At 46.1% G+C, this 27,126-nt stretch overlaps 2 protein-coding genes across 3 annotated transcripts in view; one reads left to right on the top strand and one right to left on the bottom strand.

Annotated features, from left to right (window-relative positions):
- Positions 1-6,827, bottom strand: part of Sun3 (Sad1 and UNC84 domain containing 3) — a 33,015-nt gene extending 26,188 nt beyond the window's left edge. The window contains exon 1 of one of the 2 annotated variants that reach the window (XM_032916838.1): positions 6,753-6,819. Coding sequence is in view for 1 of the 2 variants with exons in the window: in XM_032916837.1 (XP_032772728.1) it covers positions 6,753-6,783 (31 nt within the window). In the remaining variant the exon portion in view is untranslated. Of the gene's footprint in view, positions 1-6,752 lie in introns of both variants that reach the window. The other variant, XM_032916837.1, reaches the window with a different exon arrangement.
- A 101-nt stretch (positions 6,828-6,928) lies between these two features.
- C11H7orf57 (chromosome 11 C7orf57 homolog) lies at positions 6,929-19,794 on the top strand. The gene is made up of 6 exons (XM_032916839.1): positions 6,929-7,079; positions 10,616-10,801; positions 12,301-12,409; positions 14,397-14,553; positions 17,858-17,955; positions 19,101-19,794. Exons 1-6 carry the CDS (start codon positions 7,025-7,027, stop codon positions 19,549-19,551), a joined length of 1,056 nt encoding a protein of 351 aa, XP_032772730.1. The 5' UTR covers positions 6,929-7,024; the 3' UTR covers positions 19,552-19,794.
- Positions 19,795-27,126: the final 7,332 nt, after the last annotated feature.

The raw sequence follows: 27,126 nt of genomic DNA on the forward strand, positions 1-27,126 counted from the left end.
GAGAACGCCATTCGTTTTCTCATCCCGACTTTATGAAGAGCAGAAAGCCATACGCGTGGGTTTTAATATATATCTTCTTACAGAGACGTCTGCTCCAAGATCCGAGCTGGGAGTGAGCGAAGTCTGAAACGTCCATCGAGTCACTATAGCATCACTCTTGGTGACGCCTCACAATGGCCAACTGGTCGCCACACCCATGCAGGGGCTATGCACACATAAGCCTGCCCGAGTGTTTCTCTGCTTCCCGTGTCTGACCGTGCCAGATTTCAAACCTAAGGAACAATGTGAAGATCCTCTGTGCACCCACCCCTTTGCTACAGAATCTCTGGCTGCTTTGTTGTGTCCCTTTCAACACGCAGAGATTGGGCATTGAGTTTGGAAGACCCAAATCCCCCAGTCTCACTCCTCTCGTTTCCTCTGTAGATAAGTAACTTGAAAATTTTAATAGTCTTTCTATATTTTTTGTGTCCAAAGTAATGTTATATTTTTAATACTTACATTAATATATTAATAAAAGACACTCTACTACGCTTTGTTTTAATTTCATATGTCCTGAGATATATTAACCCAGTTCAGTCATTTCACTCGCTCTATAGTATTTTATTATACAGCGCTTCATCTGTTCATTCTCCCATAGATGTAATCTTAATTTGTTTTCGGTGATACGAACTGTGTTTACTGCCTTTTTCTGCATGTACACCAGAGTGCTCTTTGGTTGCACATCTAGAGACAGAATTGCACATGGCAGAGTGGCCTGGCTTCTTTGGACCCTGAAACTCTAGGGCAACAATTATTTGACTCAACACTCAATGGCCTCTGGTTATATCTATTTTAAAATTTAAAAATTTTGGACCCATGTCATCAAGGTGACTTGAGAAGAGGTCCCCTGTTCTTCTATATCTCTAAAGTCCATAGCTTTGGTGGACATTGTGGATAATGGTGCTTCCGTACTAGCTTTAGGATCTGGGTGGGAAGTTTTGAGATACTGAAGAGGGACAATGTGAGAGGGAAGACTAATTCTGCCCAGTGGCAGAATTACCGTGGCCCCAGCGAAAGATCCAGAAACAATTCTTTCCACTTTAGAACTGATTGCCCATGCACTGTCCTCAGTTCCACCTGTGAACACAAAAGTCATCTGGGACCAAATAAGAGCTTCTCCCCCAAGGCAGAGTCTGGAAACGATCCTGATAATCCTGACAGCACAGGGATTGTAGGAGAGACACATGCATCCTATTAGCCCAAGCAGGCATGTCGACCACCCAACAGCATATCTTGAGTCGTCTCTGTAGCACAGTTCTAGGATGCTTTAGCCATGATCTGGTCTAACCAGATAGACAGCAAGAGAATGGCCATCTATCTCCCAAGAGAAAGTCCCACTGATCTTGATCCCATGGAAGATCCTGACACATGCCTGCCACTCTACTTCAGTCTGTGAGCTGAGGTCCAAGAGCAGTTGTCATACCTACCCAGGAACCTGGTCTTATCCCTAGAGGCAGGTCTGCTGACTTTAGTCTTCAATGTAGGCTCCAAAGCGGCCTTTTGACTTGGTTTCCAGTCTTTCTCACTTGTGCCTAAGTCACAGCAGAGGCTATTCAGGGACCTCCCTCTAGACCCTGCAGGACCTGTATCTGCTCATGTACCAGATAATATATCTGTACCTGAAGACACTACTGTGGACCTTGAACTTGATTCACCACACTGCCAATTCCATTGGTCAATGCTCTGGAAGCATTCGAACCCACCTAGGTGCAGCGCATACCTTAGCCTCTAGCAACAAACTTTGCAACTGGAGACCCAGCAACTGTTGAGTTGTTTGGTTAAAACTTGCTTTCCATGCATTTCTATCAGCTAAAGACACGACTGGGTGGAGCCTTTACTGGCTAAAATCAGTCTGTAAAGACTGGGAAAGTGATTGCGACCTCAGAGGCACGAACACCTTGTCACCTGAGTGACAAAGAACCAGGCAAACATGATCTTGTCCAAAAAAAAAAAAAAAAATGTTCAAGTAAACGACCTCAAAGAAATCAAGATCTACAAATTGCCTGATTAAAAAGACATACAAATGATGAATTTAAAGAGACAGTGAAATGGCAGAGAACACAGACAATGAGACAAAAATCAGAAAAACAACACAGGCAAAGCAAGAAGAGATTGAATAAAATAGGTATAACGCCAAGTGACCAGAAAGCCTTGATGCAAACTTACACTTATGGCCTGAAGTTTCCCCATGGAGAGACTCAGCCACAGATTTCAGACGTATGAAGAAAGCAACAGGGAGTCACAGATATTCCACTTGAGGCCTAACCAAATGTCTCAGTGGGTGGATCGTGGAAGCCTCACGGGGCGGAAAGAGAAAGTCGACTTCTGAAAATTGTCCTCTGTTCTCTACACACACCGTGAGACATGTGGACTCACACTCATTCACACTAACAATGAATGAAAATTAAAACCCGGGCTGGAGAGACGGCTCAGCGGTTAGGAGCACCGACTGCTCTTCCACAGGTCCTGAGTTCAATTCCCAGCAACTACACAGAGGCTCACAACCATCTGTAGTGGGATCTTTGGCGCCCTCTTCTGGTGCACAGGCATATATGCAGGCATAACACTGTACATAATAAATAAATAAATCTTAAAAATAAAAGGAAAATTAAAACTAAAAAATAGGTAAGAAGAAAAGGGACAGTCCATTTGAAATGAATCAGTGGGAGGTGCTAAAAGAATGAAGTAAATAAAACTTATATAACAATATAAACATGAATCCATGCACAATGAGAGCCCCAAAGGAGAAAAGGGAGACAGACAGATTATTTAAATAAATACCGATTGCTAATGTCCTGTATCTTGGCAGTCATTGTGACATTTAGGTTGTGATACTTCAACGTCAAGTAACATTAACCCTCAAAATACAACCTAGAGATATGGCAACCAAATATCAAAAGACATAAAAAGAAAAGCAATAAAAATTACTGTCACGTACCACAGACTTTCAACAATAACTGGAGAGGGGGAAATGCTGGGCTCAGAATCTTGAAAGAAAACAAAGCTGGAGAATTTGTCCCTCCAAAATACCTGAGGTGGGGGCTGGAGAGATGTCTTGCGGTTAAGAACACCTGCTGCTCCTGTAAAAATGCCTGGGTTCGGTTCCCAGCACTCATATGTTGGCTAGGCGCTGTAATCCCAACTCCAGGGAACCCAACACCTCCTTCTAGCCCAATAATTCTCAACCTGTGGGTCTCAACCCATTGGATATGTGATATCAGATATCCTGCATATCACATATTCGCATTACGATTCATTGCCATAGCAATGTTACAGTTATGAAGTAGCAACAAAAATAATTTTGTGGTTTGGGGGTGGTCACTACCACGTGAGGAACTGTATTAAATGGTTGCAGCATTGTGAAGGTTGAGAATCACTGTTCTAGCTTCTGTGGGCTAGAACATGTATGTGGTACAGACATGTAGGTAAAATACGAATGCATGCGTGAAATTTAAAGATTAGAAAGGAGATAAGTGAGATAAATAGGTTGTCAGAAACAGTGCAGAGGGGGGTCATCGGCACTGGTGGTGACGTGGAAGAATGACCTTAGAAGAAGCACAGGTGACTATTCACGTTTGAATTACAGTGAGTTAAGTACCAGCATGCAAGCAGAAAACTCACTTGTAATCAAACTTCCTACGGTAACACTAGAAGGGTGGCAGACAGTCAATGTAACTGGAGTACACGTGGTAGAAGATAAAAAGACCATAACCGCCACATCTTGTTATAAAAAAGAAACAAAATATTTAATATTAATATTAAAAAAAAGAGGTCTGGGAAAATGAAAGTGCGGTTCTGCGGGCTATTGAAATTATCTCTTTAAAGCAGGCCATTTTAACTGTGGTGTTTTATGTGTACTTCACAGTTAGCACACATAAAAAGAAGGTGAGAAAAAAATCACAGCATGTAGCTACAAAAGAACAGAGAGAGAGAGAGAGAGAGAGAGAGAGAGAGAGAGAGAGAGAGAGGCTTATAAATAGACAGCCATAGAAAGTAGGAAATCAAGTCATATGTGACAATATAAATAAACCCAGCGGACAATTTTCTAAGTGGAATGAGTCAGACACAGAGCCTACTCTGTGGCTTTGCATGTGGAATGCAAAACCTCATATTTACGGAAGCAGCAAAATGGTAGTTACCGGTGGCTGGCTGAAGGGGTGAGAGCAACAAGAAATTCGGAGAGCCTGCCAAACATCTCGATGCTAAGATGTGGACCACGGGGAGCCAGCATGCGGCACCATGATAGAGCTAACCCTGAAATCTGTCAAGACGGTAAAGGTAAGTGTTCCTCTCCCACCACAGACATGGACAAGTGTGAGACTATGGGCATGGTAATTAGTTCGGTTGGGGCAATCATTTCACAGTGTACACACATGTTGAATGCTATATTTAATTAAACATGTATAAAATGTTCATCGGTCCTACCTCAAAATGTAGAAATATATTATAATGTCCGACTTTCCTTGTTAACAGTCTTGATCTAAGCAGAAAGACTTCAACGCACCCTGCAGGGCACTGCAGAAAGTGGGTTTCTCTGGATGCCTACAGACAAAGATGCTCTTGTTTTTCTGACATGGCTGACAACCAAAACTGTTATGTGACACAAATATATGTCAAAAGAAAGAGTTTGACCTTTAAAGTTGTCCAATGATCGCTGAGCAGAGAGTGATAGAAATAAACCATCTCCCGTTGTGAAAATGGGCCATACCTGCCCATTGCCTGATCAGAGGGGAGAGCTGGAGCCCATAGCAGGAGCCAAGGGCGGGAAAGTGGCTTGCATTTAGGCCTTTTAGCTCCCTAGGAGGGCACTAGTTAGTACCAAGGAACTGGAGAGCTGCAAAATCCTCACCCACATCAGCGAGGGTGAGCCCCCAGCAGAGACCCGGCAGGCAGGAAGGAGTGCCAGAAGGCTTTGGGACTTTGGAATATGCACTTACACACTTTTCCCTTTTCTCAAAATGCCCATGAGCAGGAAATGTCTACATCTATCTACCAGCAAAATTAGATACCATGGGTACAATCTGGAGATTTCACGACAAGGTATAGCCCATGCTTCTGAAGCCTGAAGGCATTCTGTGGCAGGGGCACATGGGAAGAAGCTTAGAAGACAGTGAGAAGTCATTCCGTACAAACTCTACTGTTGAGTTGTTTTAATCTGCTTGTGCCTAGAGTCTCTCTGATACTGCATCTGCAAACTCCTTCCCTCAGTAACAGAGCAAAGGTCAAAGCTGACTTTAAAGCACTAGCACCGTCTGTCATCACTCAGCTTATGAGTTCATCTTGGTGGTGTGCCACAGTCATCTATCAGAGCCGAGACTCAGAAAGACACGCTTCAGCCACCAAGCTCCAGCTACTGTGATCAGCTATTTTTAAAAATAAACTCTCTTGATCTCATGACCCTCTGGTCAGGTGATGTTGTGACTTCCAGGAAGCCCTTGCATGTGTGGATAAGTTAAGGACCTACAGACCGTGGAGAAAACATACTGCTCTGTACATAGCTCTGATAGCTATGTGCCTGGGCAAGCTGAATCTCTGAGATCGTTGTATGTTAGAGCTGGATGGAGCACGCACGCACGCACGCACGCACGCGCACTCCTCACTTAGTCGTACATTTTCTGCCTTATGCTCGATTTCTAAGGCTTTACTTTGATAACAGAAGCAGGTCCATTATTTCAAATTGTCAAACACCCACCATTTCTAAAAGGCTTTAGTTTTAAAGAAAAATTTAGCGGGCTGGAGAGATGGCTCAGCGGTTAAGAGCACTGACTGCTCTTCCAGAGGTCCTGAGTTCAATTCCCAGCAACCACATGGTGGCTCACAAGCATCTGGAATGAGATCTGATGCCTCTTCTGGTGTGTCTGAAGACAGCTAAGTGTACTTATACATAAATAAATAAATCTTTTTTTCTCAAGACATGAAAAGTATTTTAGGTGATAATTTGAGTATTGATCCAGATAGCAGAACTGTCTACTTTCTGAATTTCTCACGTATGTATCAGTGTTTCTTTAATGCAGTTAACCAACTCATAAGCCAATTTCTAGAACTCAGTATGAAGTCCAAGATGAACTCTTCCTCTTTCCTGGGCATCGTAGGTGTTGGGATTACTAGCCTTTGTCAGCCTGCCCAGTTTTTGTTTTTGTTTTTGTTTTTGTTTTTGTTTTTGTTTTTCCTTTCTCTTTTTCTTTTTTCCTTTTTTTAAGAAGAAACAAATCTAACTCTTGTCTGATTGAAGTTATTACCGCCCTTGTAGCGACCTCAGGGAAGGGTCTCTGTTGTGGGAGCATTTAGGCAAGGCTCTGTTCTCATACCCCGCCCCGCCTCGCAAGGTGGGGGCAGAGGGCGGTTGATAGACGTCTGCACTCTGCTCCCATTGGCTCTGGGCACACGCGCCACACACGCTGGTTGGCTGTCCGGCCGTTGCCCAGGCGACGCGTGCTACTGTGTTTCCGCGTCTCTCTGAGAGTTTCGAGTCGGTCTTGGAGCCAGTTCTCTTGCTACGAACTTCAGCTACAGGGGCTGTAAATCCCAGATCTGGAGAGCCGGGAGTCTCACAGTGACCTCGGTGCCTGCCAGACCCTGCGACCCGTGATGACTTATAGTACACTTAATATAGTCCCGCTGTCTACGCTGCGTGCACGTGCCCTTGCTGTTTACCCCGCTTAACGTGCCGGGTGCTGTCTACCCGCTTGCCAGATCCCCTGTGGTATACTCACTGAATGCGCTCTGCTGTATATTCTGTCGCATGTGCTCCTCCTGGGTGTTCAGCGTGGACACCGTGCTGCCGTGTGACCGCAGTGGCCGTGCCAGCTCCTGGGCGTAAGGCGTCTGCAGGTGTGTCAGCTGGAGGCGGGTGGAACCACGAGCGCGCTGACTTTGCCCCTGCAGCCTCTGCTCCCATCGGGCCGGTCTGTCGGCGGCTCCCAGAGAACCCGGGCTTAGCAGCACCTTTCTCTTCCGGACGCGGACTTGCTCACCGCACCAGACCATGAGGAATACCAGCAAGGAGGTGCAGAGCACCTCTTATCGCTACGCTCCCTGCGGTGAGTGAGGACGGATGAGGGGGGGGGTGGTAAAAGTTGGAAGGGTAGGTGCCTCTGCTTTTGCTGTTTCCATTGCTGGGGTTGAAGCCAGGACCTTTGCATACAAGGCTACATAAGGTGGGAGGCCATTGAAATTCGGTTTGCAGCAAGTTGACTCTCCTAACTCCCATGTCTTGGCACTGACTGTAGCCTGAAAAAGCCTCATTTTTGACAGCACCCGTCAGGAATATCACAGACATCCTAACTTTGGCTCCTAATTTAGGCCCCAACCAAGACAAACATTTCCCGCTTGCAGTATCTAGATCCGGGAAAGATGACTCCAGAGAAGGTTCATAGGTTGCGCGGCGCACATCAGTTTTGGAACCCAGTAGGGAAGGAAGACATTTCCTGACGCTGTCATCACTCACTTTTATTTTTCCTCCGTGTCCAGAGAAGGGCTGGGGACAGAGGGAGAAAAAGGAGTCTGCAGCTCAGCTGGGAGGCACCAGTTGGAGCCATGTCACCTGCACAGAAGGAAAGAGCGTAACCTTTCCTCATAGTCCATGCACGCGAGCCCCATGCCACTGTTGGTGACAGCCAGCTGAGAATCGGGATGGGTTGATGCAGTTCAGGAGGCCTGCCCAGGTCTTATCCCAGGCTCCGTAACTATCCTGAGACTCTCCTGGGTCCAGAGGAAATAATCCCATCCCTGTGAAGCGTGCCGATGGACAGGAGTGTTCAGCAAAGCCTATGTACACTAGTGCATTTAACTTCTTAACACCCATCCCCCAGCAAAAATCATCACCCCATTTTAGAGACCGGGAAAATGAGGCATGCTGAGTTCAAAATAAGTTGCCCTTGGAGTGAGTATGCCTGCCAAGAGTGTCCTTTTCTCTACGTCGTACAGCCTAAAGCTGTACTCGTGCTCGTGTGTGTGTGTGTGTGTGTGTGTGTGTGTGTGTGTGTGTGTGTGTGTGTGTGTGCTATGCCTTCTGTTTCCCTATTCAGAAAATGAGAGCATCAAATAGGGAAGCTGGAGAGAGAAAAGCAGTCAGTCTGCGGTTCATCCGGTGTCACGCAGGTACAAACCATCTGCCGTGATAAGAGCTAAAGGGATACCTCTGTGTCCCCTTAACCGCCTATGTGTGTGTGCTACATGCCAGTGGTTTGTGCTTACTGCTCAGGGCCCTCCACTTCTGAGTCATCCCTGCGTGCACATTAACAAATGCCTCAGTGTGTTCAGTGCCTGTCCAAAGCTTGTAGTAATGAGGTGGCAGAAGATACACCGTTCTCTGTGGATTAATTAGTAATCAACGCCCAGAGGGGGGAAAAAAATAAAGCAAGAACCAAAGGCTTTTCTGTAAAAGAAGAAACATGAAGCCGAGACTGCCCTGCAAACAGCTGCCGGATTCTGATTTTCATGGCTCCGACATCCTTTGTGCAAGTTTTCAAAACTAGATCATGTTGGTTCTAGTGACGAATAATATCCTTCAGACATAGAAGCTTGCGGGTGAAATATCCTGCACTTTTAGTCAGCAATCCTAGCTCTAGTTCTAAGGAGAAACGGGCATCTGAGCGTTTGGCTTCAGAGAGCAGTGACTTGATTCTATGTTTATGACGGTTTATTTGTTGTTTGGCTCCTTCTGCCCAGGCTCTGTGAGCAGAGTCAGCTACCCACCTACCTGGAAAAGCAGAGAGGACTCTTTTACACATCGGCTTGCCCAATTGTGAGGTCCGTTAGGTACAGAATCTGCAGGACAGGTTGGAGAGCAGGGGGAGAATGCAGCTTGCAGATCAAGTTCAAAGTCCGTCTGGAGTCGGGATTCCTTCCTCCCTTTCTCTTAAGGCTCAGAGGAGTGGTTCTCACTCTGTTGCAAAGAATCATCTGCTTTACTCTAAGACCTCTGATTTAAGTGATAATTAAAAATACTTTCACAAAAGCAACTTGAATAATAATACGCATCCTGTGAGACTATACTTGGACACTGTGGCTGAGTCAAGCAAGAAGGCACTAAAGTTTGCCACTACCCTACCACAAAAGACTAGGTACCGTGGCTCTGAATGTCACCAGTCAGGCAAGGGCTATGAAACACAGCCAGCATCCATGCCACAGAAATTGCAACTTTCGTATTATTTTTGTTTTAATTTACTTCTTCTGAGACTTTGCTTCCAAACTTTTTCCATGGATGTCTTTGTATTTTGGCATGTGGCTGATTTCTAATGTAGACTTTACCTAAAGTGCCTACAGTATGTATGCCCAGGTTCTCCTGCCTCTGTGTATGCATGCATGTATGCATGTCGTGTGTGTGTGTGTGTGTGTGTGTGTGTGTGTGTGTGTGAGAGTGTGAGAGAGAGAGAGAGAGAGAGAGAGAGAGAGACTCTGCTAATCCCTCTGCCCCTTGACTGAAGTTCCTGCTCTGTCTTCAGTGAGTTTATGGATGGTTCCAAGTCAGTCTGAAGAGTCTCCCGCTCTATGCCATCAGCTCCAAGTCTAGAGAGCGTCTTCATTTCTCCTGGCCATGCCCAGCTCCTCTCTCTTTCTGCCGAGAGCTTATGTCACTGTGGGGAGGAAGGAGAGCAGGAGAGCCAGCTGTCCACACTCCTGTCCTTGCTTCCTGGGATCTGTCCCCTAGTCCTTTCTTCAAGATAGAAGTCACAGTCTACATTCACCACCACCCTGACCCCCCAGTCTTTCCCAAGGAGAATCTTCAGACTCTCGGGCTCTCGTCAAGCGATTGCTCTGGCCTGGTGAATACTCCTTTCAGGATACATCTAGGCCTCTGTTGCTTCCCACTGCCCACTGTAGCCTCCAGCACAGTGCTCCTGTGCAGCTGGGACTCAGGGTTGTCTGGCAGCTGGAGGGTGTGGGAGACAGGTGTTGGCTTCCAACACAGCTGTTAGGCAAGCGAGGGCCACACCCTGGCCTACTTCCTTCTGCTCTTGTAAAAGTGACAAACAAGTTTGGTCAGACTGTGTGTCTGTGGCCGAGTTAAAATATTAACATTTGAATATGGGAAGGATAGCAAATCCTGGTCAATATCTGGCTTACCATAACGGTTGAAATTATTTGGTATTTATTGAAGTGTGAGTGTCTCCTAACATTACTAGACATACAGCTAAGTGTTTTTTCTGTGCTACGGAGGACAAGATGGAGGGAGAAGAAAAATGAAGGAGGGCAAGAAGGAAAGAAGACAGACGCAGGAGTTTTTGATAGCTCCTAGAAATGCTACAACCATGGAATTGGCTAAGCCCTCGGCTTTGGGAGAAGACCTGAACCGGGAGGACAGGGAAGAGGTGGTATTCTTTCTATTTGCCTCAGTGCCTGATGTACTTCGGGGGCTCTGGAAAGTATCTTCTAGGTCACTCTGGTGGTGTCCTCATTTGTCACATATGCTCCAGGGCAGGGAATCCCTTTCTTGCTTGTGTGCTCCATGGCGTGTGCTGCCCTGACAGTGTTACAAGCACAGAGATAAGACCGGCGTGCAGGAGAGGGCCTCCTGATCAGGTGTCTCCCTGTACCCCTCTAACGGTGTGCTGGCCTCCTCCCTCCTGTCTAGATTGGTATTACCACCTACCCGTGAAGCGTTCCGAGAAGCCTGTGGGTGCCCCACCAGCATCCCAGATCCCAGGGCTCAGCGACATGAGAGACTCCCCAAGTGTGAATTTGCCCCGTGCTCGGAGATACTGGATAAAAGAAACGGACTCGGAGTACGTGAAACTGGCCAAGCAAGGTGGCAGACCTGGTAAGCCCAGTCCGCGGAGTGGTCTTGTGAGCAGAAATGGGGGTGCCGTTTCTAGGATCCTCCACATTCAGTAATACTGTGGTATCTATGTGCTTTGGATTTAGAAATGTGGGTTCATTACTTAAGGTTAGGTATGTAAATCTTCGATAAAAAAAAAATCGGCTTTTGTAACAAGGAAGATATACTGAGTTTAATGGAAATGGCTGGTCAGAGAGACAAGGGACCACATCCCAGATGTCTCAGCCAGGCTTTGGAGTACTTAGTACTGAGAGAGACTGAAGTTTTCCTTTCTTCCCTTTGGCTGTCACTGTCCCTACATTGAACGTCATAGGTGAAACAGTGGCCAAGTCTGCACTTGAGCATTCCAAGCCTAGACCACACTACTTGATTGGCTCAGCCAGGGACGTAGAGGGGCAAGACCAAGGCAGCCCTTTCTTAGATCACCTCCTTCCTCTTGGTTCTAAGAGACCAGCAAAACCTGATGGAGGACATCTATGACATGTGACAGTGTCTTCACCATGCGGCCATCCTGGGAGGGCTAGCTTTTGTGAGCAGCAGCTAAGGCACAGAGGATGATGGGAAAAGTGCGCCTGCGACAGGCTGCTCAACAGAGACCCGCAACGATGGTGCTACCAGTGGGGGATGTGGGGAGAGAAGAAAAGAGTGGACGTGTGTGGCAAGCCTGGGCTAGGAGTGGAGAGGAGCTTACACCTTGCTCTCAGCTTACCCCCTAAGTCTGAAAATCTTAACAACAGAAGGACTTTAAAGTTTCAAGAGGAAAGTTAAAGATTTCTCACAGAGAAGATTAAGTCAGTACATTTTCTGCTGCTACATTTCTGCTGATGGGCTATTTTGCTGTCAGAATTACCTGGCAAAACTAGTTCTTACCAGCACTGCTCTTGGATACTGGTAGGCAGGAGGAAGAGGAGGAATGAGAGGAAGAAAGGCATCAGGGAGTGAGGAACCAGCTGGGAAGGAGCCCGTGCTGGGTACCTGTCTGTATAGCTCTAAAGGCACTGATACATCCACCTGGGGCTTCTGATCTGGGAACCTGGGGGGAAGGGGACAAGTTCTCTAGGAAACAGCCGTGTGTAGGGGAGTGCAGTGGGGCAGACCCACAGTGGTGGACCAAGATGATCAGACTGCTGTAGGGTGGAGAGGAGCCCAGGGGTAGCTGGAGGCTGAGGAACATGGTGCACAGCCCCTGGAGACCTCAGAAGTGGAGAGGTGAGCCCTTAAGAGAGCGTCAGTGGTAACTGGCACAGATGCCAGCTCCAGACCAGGAGTTCTTCGCACCCACAAGAGGAGAGGGCATGAGAGGTCCAGGGTGCACGAGGGATATCTCCGTCCGAGTGCCAAGCAGAACACTTAGCTCTCGGCCCGTGTACAGGCTACCCTAGGGAACATAGCATTAGCTCCCAGTGTGGAGCATTGGTGATGTCACATGCCCTGTGGGCAGAAGGACCAACCACTCATAATTGTGTCCCTTTCTCCTGGAGATTTGTTGAAGCACTTTACTCCTGGAACCAGACAAGGCTCCCCAGTCGCCTACTCCCTGCCAGACTGGTATATTCACCACAGTAAGCCTCCAACATCTCTCCAGCGAGAGTGAGTATCTCTGAGTCTCCCACGTTTTTGTCTATCACATGTCTACAGCCGTCTATCTGTCTCTATCTACATATCCCTCTATATAATATATATGCTTATGTATATAAGTAGTGCCAGCAAAATGGTTCAGCAGATAAAGTTGCACGCTGACAAGCCTGACAGGTCTGACAAGCTGAGCCTAGCTGCCAAGGCGCCACACTGTAGAAGGCAAGCGCTGACACCTCAGTTTGTATTTTGACCTTCGCATGCCCACCGTGGCGCGTGCGTGGCTGAGCACACGCAAATAAAAATGTAATAAAAACAATTCAAAAAAATCTCAGTTTGAATTGGAAAGTTACACACATTTACTGCTACCAGAAAGCACGTGCTATTTTGTAACAAGTTGACAGGAAACTCCAGTCAAGGAGACGCAGAGCAATGTCCCCTCAGGATGAGGTTCTTTTGGCCACTTATTAGCCAGTAGCCTTAGGCTTTTAGCCTTTGTCCCCTGGGCCACATGTCTGCCTGTCACAGAGCTATCTGCCCCAAAGCTTCCTTCTCACTGTAGAGGAAAGGTACTTCAGCATACATTCCTTTCAGTCTCTAAAATGGTCACAAAAGATGGGCAGAGCCATGGCCCCTATCCTGATACAATGTCTAACAGTTGCTACCTGTGGCCATGCAAACTCGCTCCAGATACTTCTTTTGATTTGAGAGGAAACATCAAAAATAACTTTAGGATTTACTTTTCTGCCTTTTAAAGACTTGCCTTTTGTTCTGCATTATTTTTCTTGAAAGACTGGATCAACACATTTGCCTTCCAGCACAGCTAGGCAGTGTCTTTTGACTGTCCCCAGGCACAATGTGGGCTTTTTCTTGTTTTCCCTTCAGGATTCTGGTATCTTTTGTCTTGGTTGTTTTTTGTATTTTATTTTATGCTCTGTTGTTTTTTCTTGTAAACAAATCCCACACTGTTTTGGGGCCTCAGGATGTGAGGTCCAGGCCTACCTCAAGCTCACGATCTTTGCGTCTGTCTCCCAAGTGCTGCTGGGATAAGAGGTAGCCACCACTTAGGTTGGCTTAGTTTTTTTGTTTTTAACGCATAAAATAAAAAGAACACATAATGCTTTTGCATATGCAGAGAGTAGATGTTAAACCGCTACCATGTTTTTACAACGAATAGTTCATAGTCCAGACTTACGGTACACAGCTTCGACCCCAGCATGAGAGAGGCAGAGGCAGGAGAAGCTTTGAGAGGTTAAGGCTGAGTTCAAAGCTAGCCTGAGTTCTAGGCCAGTCGGGGCTACATAGTGAGGCCCTGTTTTTGTTTGTTTTGTTTTGTTTCGTTTTTTGAAAAGTTTCTGCTAAGTTCAGAAAAGAAAGGGAATCAGGAAGAGAGAGAGAGAGAGAGAGAGAGAGAGAGAGAGAGAGAGAGAGAGAGAGAGTATGTAAACGAGCAGGCAAGCAAGGACAGGAGACCTTGCAGCTGACACTTCCCTATGCATTGTGGGAAGGCCAGTCACGTGCTTGCGTACCCACATTAACTGGCCATCTTACAGCAGCAGGATGTTATCAACTTCGACCATGGTCAATGGTAAACATTTGGTGGGTACTTATCTCTTTAAAGGTCACAAAGTGGTAAGTGCTAGGCTACAAGAAGTAATTATGCTTTATCTGTTTTATGAGTTCATACGTTAGCATGATCACCCTATGATTTCTTCTGTTGTGCTGGGGATCTCAAGCTTGAAGAGTGTCTAATGTGTTTACTCAGGAGGAGAAGGGACTTGGCTACTTCGGTCTTCAAAGAGACAGAGGAAGCTGAATCGAGAGGCCTGAGAATAGATGGGGGAGAGGGAGGGGGAGGCAGGAGAGAAGAGAGGGAGAAAACGAAAAAGGAGGGAGAGGACAGAGGGAGGGAGCTGAGCAGAATAAAACGAAGAGGAGAGAGAGTGACACGGTGCCAGGTGCCCGGCTTTAACTTGTCCTGTCCACCTGTCCATCCTTGCAGAGTCCCTGCGGTCTCCATTCCAGAATACATGGTGTATGAAGAGTTCAACCCCGACCAGGCCAATGGCAGCTATGAGTCCAGACAAGGCCCCTTTGACTTTGACAGGAAAACAATTTGGCAAAGAGAAGCTGAGGAGCTTGAAAATGTGAAGAGAAAGGTAACTGGGATGGCCAGTGGGCGTCCACCATCCACATCTGCTCTGCTTTTGTGACTCCATGATTGAGGGGGTGCGGCTGCTGCTGTCTCAGGAAGGCTCCCTGCTCTGTGCTCCATGCTCCAAGCTCTGGGCTCTGTGCTCTGTGCTCTGGGCTCTGTGCTCTGGGCTCTGGTCCCTGTTCTAAGTTTGGAGCTACTACGAGGCAAGCTGCCATGTTTTCTTTTATTTTCTTCCTGTGTATGTGGCTGTATACGTAAGATTGCTTTTTATTATCAGATGTCTAACCAGTTAATGGCCATCTTGGGGAAAAATACCTAACACTTCATATTTAGCATGTAGAGCAGAGATGCGTTTATATGTGCTCAATATCCCGCTTCTGGATATTTTTACCTTATTTAAGTCCAGATTACCCACAGTGCTCCTTGATGATAATGAAGGAAGGAAAGAGGAAATACTTTCTTCTGCACAGAGGTGCGCAGTGGTACTTCGTCTGTGAAGTCTTAACTGACCTGAAAGGGGAAGGAAGCCTTATCAGAAGACTTGACCTATCTGAGCAACTGGGAATCCCAGAAAGCAGCCAGGACGGCCAGAGGGTTGGGATCTGTCTGCCTGTATTTGCAGGGCCCATGAGAACATAGTCAAGTCCACCACACCTCCGGGGGCTCTACATTGCTGCTAGTACTTTTAGCACTTGACACATGAGGATTTATGACTGAGGAGATGGCAGTGAGGTTTTATGTCTAAGAATGAGAGTGGGCACCATCGTCATTTGAACAGCGAGGAGACCAGAGTGTCTTGAGCATACTGGGCCTAGTTTCTCAGAGTCTTGGGGGAGGGGGGAGAAGATGGCTTTAGCTCATCTGTGGACTTCATAACTGAATACCACTTGGCTGCAGTGTTTGCTCTTCATGCTGCCCCAGTGTCTGTCTGTGGCTCAGGCTTTGGGTCGCTACCATGAGCACTCCTAAAGGACCCTGCTAAGGACCAGGCCCGTTTCCTGATAATACGTGGCCGATTGTGTGCAGCTGAACATTGAGCATTAAATGGAAGGCTTGGCTGTTAACCAGGGTTTCCAGTAGGGAGGAAACAGTAGGGAGGGCCCCAATTGCCCTAGGGACAGAGTACCCCTCATCACCACTGGCTACAAAGCTCCCCTGAGTGTCTATTCTGCCAAAATTGGGGAGTTTCTCCCTTCTCAAGTCTTGCAAAACCACTGGGCACAGACAGAATAAGGACTTTAATGAGAAAATCATTTCAACACTTGGCTATTGTCTTTGCCATTGGTGTGCCACTCTGTCCTGTCTGTCCTGCTGCCACGGGTTCCCTGCCTCTCAGAGACCTGCCTTCTCTGCCCTAGGAGAGGCTGGGATACCTATTGAATATTCTGTTTCTGTCCTGGCTGTCACTCAGCCCGATATAGACGCTGACCCGTCCTTAGGACAGATGTGTCAGCGTTCTGTAGGGTGATGTCATCTTCCACATGAGGCCATTTATACAGAACACGGTTCACTTGTTATACAGTACTGAGCTACACGTTTTGACAAATGCATACTTCATGTAAACACCAGAGACGCTAAGGTGCAGATAAGTTCTGTCACCTCTAAGATGTCTCAGCCCCTTTGTCACCAGACCCTCGTAACTCCCATCTCTAGCCGTCACTGATCCCTTTTATGTCTTGTACCTACCTGTTGGGCCTTTTTTGTCAGCTTGATACAAGCCAGGGGTGTGTGAAAGAAGGGACATCGATTAAGAAAATGCCTCCATCAGATTGGCCTGTAGGCAAAGTTGTGGGACATTCTCTTGAGTAATGACAGATGTGGGAGAGCCCAAACCACGGTGGATGGTGACACCCCTGGAAGGGCGGTCCTGGGCTGTATAAGAATGCTGGCTCAGCAAGCCATAGGGAGAAAGCAGAAGGCAGTCTTCCTCCGTGGCCTCTGCTTTTAGTTCCTGCCCCATTGTCCCTCAGGATTGGAGTGTGACCTGAGAATTATGAAATGAAGTTGCTTTTGGTCATGGTGTTGATCACAGCAACAAAACCTGAACCAGGACAAGTCTTCAGAGCTTTTTCCTTTCTAGGGTATCAAGTCAGTGGCATGAAGTGAGTGACCATAGACCCTTCCCTTCAGCCCGCTTCCGCCATATGGTACCTTGTGTCAGAACCCTGTCCCTTTGTCTCCTTGAGTAAGGTTTTGTAGAGCAAATACTGTTTGTTTATGCATTCCTTCCTTGGTGGGTATTTTGTTTGTTTGTTTCCAGTTCTTGGTGATTGTTACAAAACTCCTGTATGTTTCCTGTAATTTAAAAATGCACCCATGCTCATTGCCTGGTACCTGCAATGGCCGTCTCACCCAGCTCCCATGGCTAGCTTCGCCAAGCCTCTGCCCAGTCAATGCCCTTTCTCCGGCCCACCTGAGTCACTGCAGATGGAAAACACCGGACAGCCTTTATTTTTTAAAACTAGCCAGAAAACTCAGTGGCTGGGCAAAGACTATCCTGCCCCATCCTCCTTAGCCTCCACAGCAGCTTGACAGAGGCTACAAACTATCAGTCCCCGAGAGTTACATGTCTGCTACTTTCTATCCACTCCACAGCCTGGTCCAAATCCCTCCCCCTCCCTCTCCCTCTCCCCTCCCTCTCCCTCTCCCTCTCCCTCTCCCTCTCCCTCCCTCTCCCTCTCCTCTCCCTCTCCTCTCCCTCTCCCTCTCCCTCTCCCCTCCCCCTCCCCTCTCTTCCTCTTCCCTCCCCTCCCCCTCTCCCTCTCCCCTTCCCCTCCCTCTCTCCCTCCCCTCTCCTCCTCTTTCTTCTGGGACCCAGAAATCCCACCTTATCCTTTGCCCACTGGTTAGTTTCCGCTGTCTTTATTGACCAGTTAAAATGGGGAGAAGGTTCACATGGAATTCCCTGAGTATGTGATCCACTCCTCATAGGGCAGCCCCTCTTGAGGAAACAGAGTTAACATCAAAATCCAAACAGCACCAGGGCAATCCACGGCACCAGTAAGCCTCACCGTACAGGCATTTCCATTGTTTATGGGCTGCTTGACCCCTTCCTCCAGCAAGATCCCTCAGGATATCTGGTATCCCCAACATTCACTGACTGTCCCCCTCCTGAGCGGGTGGCATCTTTATTTAAACACAGCAACGCTGTCCCTTTCCTAAGCCAGTTGGCCGAATTAGCGATCATTTGATTTGACTTTATCGTAACAGCCCACAACACTACTGAAAGTCCAAAAATGGTGTATTTGCTGCTCTCGGAAACCTTGCTTTTACTCTAGCTCATAGACCTGCATTTCTTCGCACAGGTGAAACTGCCAGCTATCAATTCCAAGAACTCAAGCAAAGAGGGGACCCCGGTCAGCAACAAAGACTCCGATAAGAGCAGGCTGTTGTTGCCTCCTATGTAAGTGTCCGACTTACGAGAATGAATGCTGTTTGTCTGAGGTTTGTGTTGATTTTCTGTCCTTTACCCAGCTGACAGCTGTGAACTGGTGGCACCCACTGACCTGCCCCAGTCCTATCCAGAGACAGCTTTGCCAATGGCGGCACCTACCTGCCTTGCCCACAGAGCCCTGCCCAGCCTGGCCCGAGAACCTGGTTGCACTTCTGTTTCTTCCTTAACATCAATTTTGCCCCTTTGATCACATGTCTGGTCTCCTGTATCCTGTTTTGCCGCGTAGGCTTGCGGTTTGTGGCTACCCGTTCCTGCTCACGTACTCAGTCCCAAAACTTACTGTCATCAGAGCCTGAGCACCTGGGTCTCCATTTAGTGGATCTGCATTCAACTGGGATTTCCCTAGGCAGGTTGACGCCTGTTGGTCTTTCAGCTGAAGAAAGAAATTCTGGAGGCTACTGCATTGCCTTGTTTGCCAAAGTCTAGTTTGGGAGAATGTCATTAATTGCTGGCCGAGTCTTCAAACAGCTTCCCATCCAGCTGGGGAAAACAATCACATTAACGACATTGTGACAGATGGGGAGGGAGCCATTGGGAAAATCCTCACTAAGATGATTCATAAGTCCGAAACCTGTGGCTTGGGAGGGGACCAGGGCGTGCTTGGCACCCGCCTGACTGGAAGCTCACACTGCTGCCCTGCCACTTTCTGGTGTCAACCATGGTATGATCTGTGAGCTGAAGCAGGTGACAGATGACAGGAGACAGGAGACTCTTACAGTGGAGAATGAGGAAGAAGTCACTGAAACAGGAGCCTCTGTCCTAAGTCATGCACTGTTAGTATGGGGAAGGTGGTGTTTTCCATGTGTAAAACCAGTGTTCTTGGGTTAGTAAGTAAAAAAAAAAAAAGTTTGGGAAACTAGGCTAAGCATGGTATCACTTGTGCATAAGTGATGTGCAGAGACCATTTTTATGTTTTAAATGGGGAAAGAGACTGACAGGAGATTCACAGAGAGACTGAGAGAGGGGGAAGGGGATTGGGGGGGGGCAGAGTTCAGCACCAGTGTTCTCTCATAAGTTCCTGACTGCTGCTTCTGTTTTTCCTTTTAAAATCAATCTTCGAGCTCAGGTTTCACATTTACACGTCTCTCTTTAAGGCCGGGTCCAAAAACTGGTTCACCCACAAACTTTTCCAAACTTATCAGCAATGGCTACAAGGACGAGTGGTTACAGCAGCAGAAGGCTGATTCTGACAGGAGGACTCCAAAGACATCTGAGGCATCTGTGTCCACCCAGTCCACAGAGGACTCTAAAAGTAAAAGTAGCCAGGATACAGAGACGCCCCAAAATCCAGAGACCCCTGAAGGCTCTGAGAAAACTCCAGGTGAGTGTGTTGTTTCTCCCTGTCTGTATGTGTTGGTCACGTTTTGTTTTATTTTGAGACAGGATCTTATGTCACTTAAAGTGACCCGGAACTGCCTATGTTTCCAAAGCTGTCTCAAACTTGTGACAATCCTCCTGTTTCACACTTTAAGGGCTGGCTTCGAGGCCCAGCTCCTTTGCCCATTTTTTAAAACCAGCTATTTCCTTTCTTGTATAGTTTTTTGAGGCCCTCAGATGTTTTGGATACTAACCCCTCACCAGAACAGCTGTTTCAAAATGTCTTTTCTCCTGTTCTGTGGTTTATATTTCTATTTTGTTGATTTCTTCTTTTGCTGTGTATAAGCTTACTAGCTTGATTCTATCTCATCTGACTATTTTGCTTGTGCCCTGTTTTGGTGACACATACACACACATCCAGAGCTGGAGGGATGTGATTTTCAACCTTCTTAATGCTGTGGCCCCTTAATATAGTTCCTCCTGCTATGGTGATCACCAATGATAAAATTATTTCATTGCTACTCCATAAGTATAATTTTGCTACGATTATGAATTGTAATGTAAATATCTGATATGTATGGAGACGACACACAGGCTGAGAACTGCTGACTTCGAGGTCAAGTGCTTACTACTAGGACCAAAGAGCCAAGTTCAGTTCCAGCACCCACACCAGACAGCTAACAGGTGGCTAGCTGTAAATCCAGTTCGAAGGAATTCCACAGGCTTTCCCAGGGGCCTGTACTCCTGAGCTGCACATAAACGCAGGAACCAGGCACACACAGATACACATACATGAAATTAATAATAATAAATAAAACATATCTTTTTTTAAGAATTGAAGAAAATCAAAGCAACACTGGGAGATTCCCCTGTAGTTTTCCCGGTAGCTTTGTAATGACAGGTCTTTTGTTAAGCCTTCCATCCATACCTGGGTATGCCGTGTGGGATGAAAATGCTTTTTATATTTTGTTTATAGGTGTTTGTTTTCCAGCAGCGTTTAGTGAAGAATGTGTTTCTACCTCCTATATATTCTCTAGCCTTTGTTGAAAAGCAAATATAGGTTTACGTAGGGACTGTAACCTGTCTTGTTCTGTGAGCGTGATTTTATGTCATGTAATAAGCAGATATGTTGTAAGCATAGATGGCTGTGTCTCTCTACCATGTCAGAATTAATCGGATACCATGGTTGTGGTAACATTCACGTGCACAAGCAACAATTGGGTTTGTTGGCAGTGATTTGCCACATAGTCCTCAGTCCTTTGCTAGCTGCCTGAAGCAAACCCAAGTTCTTTCATTCCAGTCTTCACTTTCCAATCACACAATGCACATCACACAGCAATTGTGTCTGCAGATATGCACATACGCGGGCCATGGAGTGGCTACCGAGACTATAAGAGGCCACAGCAGAGTTCACAGAGCTCCTAAGAGGCAACAAGAGACTAGCCAAGAGCTGACAGAGATGCAAAGGGATCTCCGCAGGAATCAGGTCTCCAACCGCACTGCAGGTCTGCTGGAAACCATGCTGCAGAGTCAGGCCTTGGGGAGCGGTGGGGTCAGAGCTCAGTCCGGCCTCAAGGACTAGTGAAGCTGCCAAAGTGACATGCAGGCCTGTGACATACAGAGGTAAAGGTCAGGACCGGTCCAGGTGGACACGTGGTAGGTGAATGGACAGCAGGTCTAGAGGAGTGGCTGGCTGGGTGAATGACGATTCAGGTAGGTCACCTCCTTGATGGGGGAAAGCCCCGGCAATAGTCAGATTTCTACCTGTTGGTCCTTTGATGCACACACTGAGTGGTCAGGTGACAAGCTGGAGCCAGCAGTAGCCGTCCCAGTGTTAAATGCCTCCTTTCGGAGGTCTAAGTGAGAATGTCGTACGTACCTTCTCCTCAGCCTGATGTGTTCAGTAAATCCTCGGGCTTGGCTTTCTCGATGGGATTTTAATATGCCTGAATGTTTATAAGGTCTCAATCTAAACAGATGACTTTATCGGGCAACTCCCCCTTGATTGTTAGCAGCAACTCATTTCTCGTCCTGTGCCTCTGTGGGTGGTGCCAGACAGATGCAGGTGTTTCTGTGTGACGGGATGCAGAGTCACTCTGCCCCTGTGTACTCCCTCCAAAAGTAATCAGATGCTGATTTAAAGCTGAGTCCTTCAGGACAAGGCACACCATGGAAAGCCACTGTTTCCTACGGTGTGGAATCACTTAGAGCAGGCCCAGCCTGACACAGCAGGCCCGTTCCGGGCTCCTTTGATCTCTCCAGCTTTGCAATGTGCTTTGGAGTAAGATCATGCCGATGCCTCCAGGTTTACTCTGTGCCTCAGGATTGCTTTGGTAATTTAGTACTTCATAATCCTATATGAGTTATAGATTGCTTTTCTATTCCTGTGGAGAATGTTATTGGAATTTTGATAGGAGTCTATAGCATGGCGTCAGTAAATATCTTGTGGTAGCATGATACCATACTGCCTAGTGTATGATGCCTCGTGTGTTGAAAGTTGGTTTACTCGTCAAAACCACAAAGATGTGATGTTAAACTTTTGAAATGTTCGCACCATATCCATTGAGGCAATCATTTGGTTTCTGTCATCAGTTCTGTTAAAGTTAAGGATAACATTAAGCTGTGTGTGTGTGTGTGTGTGTGTGTGTGTGTGTGTGTGTGTGTTTTTAAATTACCTATGCACACCAAGGATAAATCCAACAATAATGATACATAATCCCTTTAATTGATGGTTACTTTTTGTTTGTTAGCGTTTTGATAAAGATTTCTCCATCTGTGTTTACCAAGGATAATGGCCTGTAATTTTCTTTTCTTGTAACGTCCTTGTCTGGTTTTGGCAGGAAAGTGGTGTTGGCTTTATACAATCAAAATGAAAGTGTGTCTCTCTAACTTTTGGAGAAGCTTGAAAGCCACTGGTATTATTTACCCTTTGAATGTTTGATAGACTCCAGCAATGACTCTGTCAGATTCCAGGTCTTTCTATCACAGCCTTTTTAGCATAGAGGGCTTCAGTTGTCTTACTTGGTTTAGGTCTGAGCACACTTTGTTCAGGATTCGGTCTCAGTAGGACTTCTATCTAGGCGACCCACTTTGTCACCCTGGCTCTCTCCCACTATCCTTCCTGTCCTCTGTGCTGTGCCTTCGCTTTCCGATTTGCATGTTCTACTTACTCTCCACTTTACCTGCAGATTTATCATCTTGTTACTTTAAAAAAATCTCCATTTTCTTCATCTTTTTCCTCGTATCACTTGTCTTTATTTATTCCTGTCTGAAATTATGTCTTTTCTTTTTCCTCCTTTGGTTTTACGGCATTCTCTTTGTAGGACCCAACTTAAACGAGTGCACGTAGTGTGCGCACAGGTCCACCTGCAGAAGCCATTTTGGGATTCTGCATTTTACCCTCAAGTCAATAAAAGTTGCCTCACCATCAGCATAAATCCATATGCACACATATAAAATCTAATCGAGGGGCAGCAAGTGCTTGACACTGCTGGAAGCCAATGAGCTTTCTGGAAATAGGTCATTGCAAGTGTTATCTAACCCAGGTGCTATGGTGTAGTCCACATCTCCACTGGCAGCAGGTCCTGCTTAGTTATTGAAAAACAGTTCACCATCGAAATCAGTGGAACCCTCCATAAATAGCAAAGCCTGCGTGCGTGTGTGAGTGCGTGCGTGCGTGCGTGGGTGGTGAAAGGGACTGGGGACCTACCTGCTTGTCTGGTTTGCTGTTGGGAGGCAGAGTCACCACTGAAATCCTGGCTCCTTTTTACCACTGATCGGCAATTGCTCCTCCGTCTGGCACAGCGTACATTTTATAAACAACAACAATTAAAGCAGACAGCGCCTTCTTTCTCCCTAACTGAAAACCCTCCCTACGGAGTTGCTGTAACTTTGTGGAAACAAATTTACACAATGCTCTGATTAGAGTTTGTTTTCCTCCACCAGACACAAGGTTGGTTGCTATTTTAGCACGCTCTCTTGCAGACATTCTTGATATGCTGGCACAAATAAAGCTGGCCATTAGGTCACAGGTCTCAGGTCCAATTACAGACGGTAGCATGGGTCCCCAGTTAGCGAGGGGGCACGAGACTTGGGAGCAGACAGACAGATGCCACACAAACAACTCTCTCCAGCCACACTGCTTATTTCTGTCCCGTGTGTTGGCAGTAGAAGGTCCGCATCATAGGTAGGTAGGACTCGGGGATGTGAAAGTGTGTGGATGTGATACTCCAGGGCCAAAGCAGCAGTTCTGTGTTTCCCACCATGCTGCAAGGTAGCATGACGTATACTCAATTTTTATAGACTTTTGGGTTAATCCTTAAAAATAGGAGCAGAAATGGGTGTGTTATATGCATTTCAATTAGGAAATTAAAATTTTAATTTTATTAAAAAATACAGCTTTATCTTACTGACTTTGCATTGCAGGTGCAGAAGCTCCCCCACCAGAAGCAACGCCAGAGGAGCTCAAATAACCCTGGATTTGCTATCCAGACAACCCTTTTAGTTACTCTCTGTAGCGTGACAACAGGCAGCTATGTTTACAGGCTCCCGTCCTATTTTATTAACATAGAATCTTACGGAACAACTTGCCTTGAGTATAGTTGAGATGACCCTAGCAAACACAGGGTAAGTGTGGGCTTTTGTTTCTTACATTCCTCCGGGGTGGCCTTGCTGGCCTGGTGACCTCTGGGACCAAAGTCTCCCTGGAGCTGATCTCCAACATCCTGTCCATGGTGTGGAGTGTTGGTGTGAGACTCTGGAAGGGAAGAAATTAGCAAGCTGCAGTTCTTTTCTGCACTTGGTCCCGTAAACTTTATAGAAACAATTTCCCATTGCACAGAAGCAACTAATCCCAGTGTCTCATAATATAATTTGCTGTAACAATATTGTATTATGCCTCGAAGTTTTAAGCATTTCATATAAAACATTATAACATTAGTTTGTATGTCTTTGCTAATAGTCTGAGCACAAATTGAAGCCTAGAAATACTGAAAGTTTATTACTTTATATCCTTTAGGTAAAATATATATATATTATATGCATTAGGCGATTTTAATAGACTACACAACAATATTTTAATAATCAGACTGCTCTTTTTTTATACATTTCATTGTTGTTTCTATGTTAGCAATTAACATTAAGACATATTTTATATTTCATTCATTAATAAAAGAACAATCTCATCAGGAAAAGTTTCTAGAAAGCCAAATAGGGTCAGTAGTCTAGTGTTATCCCTGGAATTAACTTATCATGCACTCGCTTAGTTAAAGTCAATTTTTCATACTGGTTCTTTAACTGAAATACTTAATCGAGCACTTACATCTCTATTGCTTTAACAGAAGGATACTACTGCGGGAAAAAATATATATAATATGTAATAATATGAATGACTATATGTATTCAATAAAAATAATATACCATGTAGCCGCCTCTCTTTTTCATTTCCCTCTTCTTCCTCTTGCCTAGTTTGCTACCTCATTTCTAAACATTCTCAATTTACCTGCAAGATTGTTAAGGAACGGACATCAATAGTCTAGAAGTCTATTTTTTAAAGGTTATTAATGTAACAGAAAACTTCTCATATAAAGGGAAGACACACTTTGAAGTAAAAACCGGCGAACAAATCAGCCTAGGTCACTTAGAGTAGCCAGGGTCAGTCCCAAAGGTGACTGTCGGGTTGGTAAAATACAGCTCTCACGGTTTGGGTGTAAAATGCTCCCCGACACCAAGTGTGTGCCCCAGCTTAAGGTGCTGTTCTTAGGGACCTCAGTGGGTCAGGCAGAGCTGGAGGGACTGGGTCACTGAGGGTGGGTGAGCCTTAATATCCTTAGGTGCTGTTTTCTATTCAATCTACTTCCTGTTCTGTTGAGAGGTAAATGGCTGCCACACGCTCTGGCCACAATGGAGCTGCTACCTTGCTTTTCCTGTTGAGAGGGATAAATACCCCTTCCACTGTGAATCAAAAACAAAACACAAAATTCCTTCTCGGGCCTGGGGTCATGGCTCAGTTGGTAAAGAACTTGCCACATAAACACTGGTTGACCTGAATTCAACCCTTAGGATACAAGTTAAAAGCGGAGCGTGATGCCAGGTGGTTAACATCTTTAATCCCAGCATGTTGGGGGAGGGGGGAGCAGAGGCAGGATGATCTCTGTTAGTTTGAGGCCACTTTCATCTACAGAGTGATTTCCAGGCCAGCCAGGCTGATATTTTTAGATTCTGATTTAGAAAAGCAAAACAAAAACATGGGGCATCGAGTACTTACTTGTAACTGTAGTACTCAGGAGGCAGAGACAAGCAGATCCCTGGAGCTTGTGAGCCTGCCAGCCTAAACTAATCAGGAGAGCCTTAATCCTGCTAAGAGACTCTGGAAAGGCAACAATTGGGTTGGGTGGGACTGGGAGATGGCTGTGTCTGGTGTCTCATGACAGCTTATGACTGTAGCTCCCCACGTCCTTGTCTAGCATCTAAGTACACAAAGACACAAACACATTTTTTTTAAAATAAAGTAAATTAAAAAGATAAAACAAGACCAGAACAAGGGGGAGGTTCTTGATCAACGACATTCAAGGAAACCTTTGGTCTTCACATGCATACACACAGTTACACAGCTACACATACAAACATGTGCACATACATATAAACCTTTACTTTCCTTAAGTGCTTTCTGGCTGGGGATTCATTTGTTCACAGCAATAAGAAAAATACACAGATTGGGAGAATTGAAAACTCACAATTGCATCGAGTTGTTCTGAAGTAAATGACTTTCCTCTAAAAATTAAAACTAGCACAAGACAAAGCTAAATATAAGTTGTCCGTTAAAACAAGCAAGCATTTTAAAACAACTCTAATGTTCACACAGAACACCCTTGGGCATTAGTTAATGTTCTGTTCTGTTGCTGTGATAAGACACGGCAAGCAAAAAGCGATTAATGGAAGGAAGAGTTTATTCTGGCTTATGGTTACAGAAGACAGGAGTCCAACATGGCGGGGAGGCATAGAAGCAAGTGTCATCCAGGCAGCAGACCAGGAAGCTGAGAGCTCGCATCTCAACCTGAGGCTGAACGAACAGCGAATTGGGTGGGACCGTGAAAATCTACTTCCTCCTGCAAGGTTGTTCTTTACCCACTAACTCTCCAGACTGTACCATCAACTGGGGACCAAATGTTTAAATACCCAGGCCCATGGGGACTATTTCTCATTCAAAACACAGTATGCATGGTGAACACACGGGTACATGTTGTAAAAATATAATAATAAAAGAAGTATTAATGGTCTTTTACCCCGCTAGGTCCGCACCTCGGTACCCCAAGATATCTGCTAGATATCTTGGCAGAAACACAGCCCAGCTGCACACTTTCCTACACTAAAACCCTCACATAAAGGAACACACAACACAATAATCTTTGACCCAATTGGTAAGATATAATTGCCCACTTAAACATACAACGCCCGGTACTATCCATCCCTTGAGAACATTAATAACAACCTGTAAATACACAGAGCAGAATCTTAACATCACCTGCCATCTTGTCCTGCCACGGCTTCTCCCCTCTCCTCCGCCCTGTCTCCTCCTCTCTCCCTAGTCTCCTCCTCTTCCTTCAAACTTCTCTCCGCCCCATCCTTCCTTCTCCTCCAATGACAGGCCTCCTTCTATCCTGTACCTGCCTCACCTGTGACATCATCCTACAGGTACTCACATAACCTTCATAAGCTCTGGCACGTCTGTGGCCTGTGTCTAGCCATTTTAGCCCACCACAGCCACAGATAAGTTTAGTTCGAAAAGTTGGAGGCATGTCTTGA

This window comes from Rattus rattus, chromosome 11 (genome assembly GCF_011064425.1).
Source record: "Rattus rattus isolate New Zealand chromosome 11, Rrattus_CSIRO_v1, whole genome shotgun sequence".
NCBI lineage: Eukaryota > Metazoa > Chordata > Mammalia > Rodentia > Muridae > Rattus > Rattus rattus.